The following is a 3,246-nucleotide window of genomic DNA, read 5'->3' as shown; positions in this document are numbered from 1 at the left end:
ACTGTCCGGAAACGCCAAAACATCTATGCGCGGTCTGTAAATAATCTCCCGACGAATATTCAATTCACGCTGCAGTAATGCCGCTTCTTCATCCACAGAATCTCTATAAAAGGACATGACATTTTGACAGCTATACAAAAACACGCCAGCTGACTGAATGAATGCGGAAATGGAACAGCGCCTGTTGCTGAAAGGGAGCGGAGCCAGAGAGAAACTTCAGGGTTGACTCAGAAAAACCTGGTCCCGACCAGGTTAGAGTCACAGAATGTGTTACTGCGGTAACTGACTGACAGTTTAAGATACCTCTCCTAGTGGAACAGGCTGGAGTTACTCCTCTGTCTCTGGTTTGAGTTCTCTCCCTTTGTGTAATGGAAATCTCAGAGTTTCCCTCATTTCTGGGTTATTGAACACAGAGTTTTCTTTAAACCTGCTTGGAAAAATGGACCTCAGGTTCAATAACAGAGGCTGCTATGGAAATAATTTTGAAGGATATTGAGATGGATGACATGCATAGCAACAAGTGGTAATAAAAAAAAAAATTCAACAGGTTTGACACAAATGCACAAATTATGGACTGTTATCCTATGTGATTGGGGAGGGGGATTCTAAAATTACCAGAGACTTCACAAGTAAAACCAATTTAGTGTAAATAATGCATAAGCCTGTAAAATAATAATAATAATAATAAAAAAACGTCACAAATAAAAAGCATGTTCATTACAAATATTGAGGTCAATTTTTTTTCCCAAGAAAACAACATATCCACCCTTATGCCGGGTTCACACTGGATGCGTTTCGGCTGCATTGTGGCTGCGTTCCGTCTGCGGTACGGAATTGCCGCAGCACTGTGACTCACACCACCTCCAGTCAGCTGCAGTCTGGACGTTGTCAGATCCGTCACTCTCCCCCCAAACAATATGAAACCCGTTTAACTCAATAGAAAGCAGTCCAAATCACCATATCTGTTGAAAATGCACGGTACAACTGTAAAAAAAAAAAAAAAAAAACGTATTTGTATTTGTCTAATAAAAAAGCACGTCACAAGCACAAAACCATTTCATCGTGTTAAAAAATAAGCTTGATTTGGCAGAAAACAATCCAATCTGGCAAGACAGAGCCAATCCGGTCATAGAGCTGTTTCGTGCCATTTTGGAGTCGTTTGACTTTCCTGCAGTGACGAAGTACAAAACTGTTCTTTCTTCTAAAGCGTATAATGACGACATCATGTTGTTTGTTCAGTATTTTTACCAGAAGAATTCAAAAAATGGAATATTAGGGCAAAAACACGACCCAGATTTTATTTCGAAATCACTTATTTTGGAACACATATCACGTTACCTTCCGGCACCTTCTGTCTGGATTGACGCGGTAGGGCTACGGCGTGCGAAAAAATAGGATCGTTGCGGAAAGAGACCGGAGCTCGGCAAGGGCGCCGTAGCCAGACGGCAGCCAGACCGTAGCCAGTGTGAGCCACTGCCTTGATTTTAAAGACCACGGATTAGCGGCGGTGTCCGTTCCACAGCCGGAACGCATCCAGTGTGAACCCGGCGTTACTTTCAGGGGCAAATATAAGACAAAACAACATCAATCATATTCTTAATGATGGGACGGGGTGGGTGGATGTCATGCGTGAGATAGTGAGCCACAGTCATCTCCCAGGCGTCCACGAAATAAACATCCATTCCCTTAAACATGGTCCTGAGTATCCTGTCACGTTGTAACGAAGGCCAGTCACCACCAAGCTGTTCCAAGAAGGGGGTTGGAGAATGTTTTAGGTTTGCCGTCCGGATAATAATTCGAGTATCTGGAGCTCTGGCTAGCAGTCGAACAACTGCCTTGCGGATGCTCATTATCCGACGGATGTAGTACTTGATGGGGAAAGTGGTAAAATGTGCCCAGACACCTATAACTACAACTGTGTTCTTCCCTCCAGTTATTCCGTCGAGTTCATTGGCAATATAATGTAGCTCTGTTACTGGTGAAGGCACAATACGAACAGGAAGGCCATGGCAGCGGTATGTCACAAAGATGTTTTTGGCATAGTCCAGTGCCACGTAAGGTCCAGACTGCTTCAAGTTGTGCAGGTTATATACCTTGAGATCTGAAAGAGTTAGAAAAGAGCAGATAAAACCTAAGATATATTACATTAAAGGTGTGACCATTTCTTTCAGGGAAATTACCTGGCAGTTCTCCAGAGAGGAATTCTAACCACTGCCTGACTGTAGAGTCTCCATACATGTGAACCACCTTGTCTTTAAGGCACTGGCTGATGGCAGAGGCGTTACTGAACCGCTGAACTGTGGTGCCACTCAGTGAACTCCACAGACCTTTGTAATAGTAACCAGCAGGTCCAGGTATGTCCTTGTTGCTGGTCGCTGTAAGTTGACCTAACAAAAGGTGACATTGTGTCAACACATGGTTTCATCATTATATAATTAACTAGAATTTGGCACACAGAGAGCGCAGACCTCCGCCTCAGGTCAAATCAGTCACCAAGCCGCGCTGCATGCCGCACGCCCCCTGTTGGCGGGCCTGCCCAACTATGTGAAAGACTGCCCTATCTCTCAATGATAAAGAATCCTTTAAAAAATTCCTAGATCCAGACAGTGATCTGGATCATCACCAAAATTTAATGGATTCTAAGTTAGCCCAAGATCCACCTTTCCACAAAGTTTCATTGCAATCCGTCCATTACTTTTTCCGGAATCTTGCTAACAGACCAACCAACAGACCAACCAACAAACCAACAAACCGACGTGATTACATAACCTCCTGGCGGAGGTAAAAAAGCCAACAGGCAGTAAGGATCTATTTATATGGCACCTAAACCGGTGGAGATTCGATTTCAATCGGTCCCCGCCGTCATTTTATAGGGAATTTCGCGCACTGGTAATGTTGTCCCATACAGTCCCTGCGTTGTTACAAAGCCGTTAACAACACCCCTACATAGGGCTGAAACGATTCATCGATTGAATCGAATAATTCGATTATAAAAAAGCTTCGAATTCAATTCTGTTGCTTCGAGGATTTGTTTATTAATTGTGTGCAGTGAAACTACCGAGAAACCGCTAAACTGTAGCAACCGGAACTAAAGCGCTGTATGTTTCCGCACGAGAGTGTAAGCCGCACGGACATATCGGAGCAAGCAGATGGAGCACAGTGCGGTGAAACGATGCGAGAAATGGATGCAGAATGAAGTAAAATGCTGGCGAAAAGGAGCAAGGACAAGAAAGAAAACGCCAGAAA

The 3,246-nt window shown here is 43.9% G+C and overlaps 1 protein-coding gene across 1 annotated transcript in view; it reads right to left on the bottom strand.

Moving 5' to 3' along the window:
• Positions 1-1,556: 1,556 nt before the first annotated feature.
• Positions 1,557-3,246, bottom strand: part of LOC115404723 (NXPE family member 3-like) — a 13,294-nt gene continuing 11,604 nt past the window's right edge. Inside the window, exons 5-6 of the mRNA XM_030114113.1 lie at positions 2,181-2,375; positions 1,557-2,101 (exon numbers count right to left, since the gene is read on the bottom strand). Of these exons, the coding sequence (XP_029969973.1) occupies positions 1,557-2,101; positions 2,181-2,375 (740 nt within the window). The remainder of the gene's footprint in view (positions 2,102-2,180; positions 2,376-3,246) is intronic.

Source organism: Salarias fasciatus, chromosome 17 (genome assembly GCF_902148845.1).
Source record: "Salarias fasciatus chromosome 17, fSalaFa1.1, whole genome shotgun sequence".
Taxonomy (NCBI): Eukaryota; Metazoa; Chordata; class Actinopteri; order Blenniiformes; family Blenniidae; genus Salarias; species Salarias fasciatus.
The sequence above is the reverse complement of the archived record's forward strand: the minus strand, read 5'-3'. Positions and strand labels throughout refer to the sequence as shown.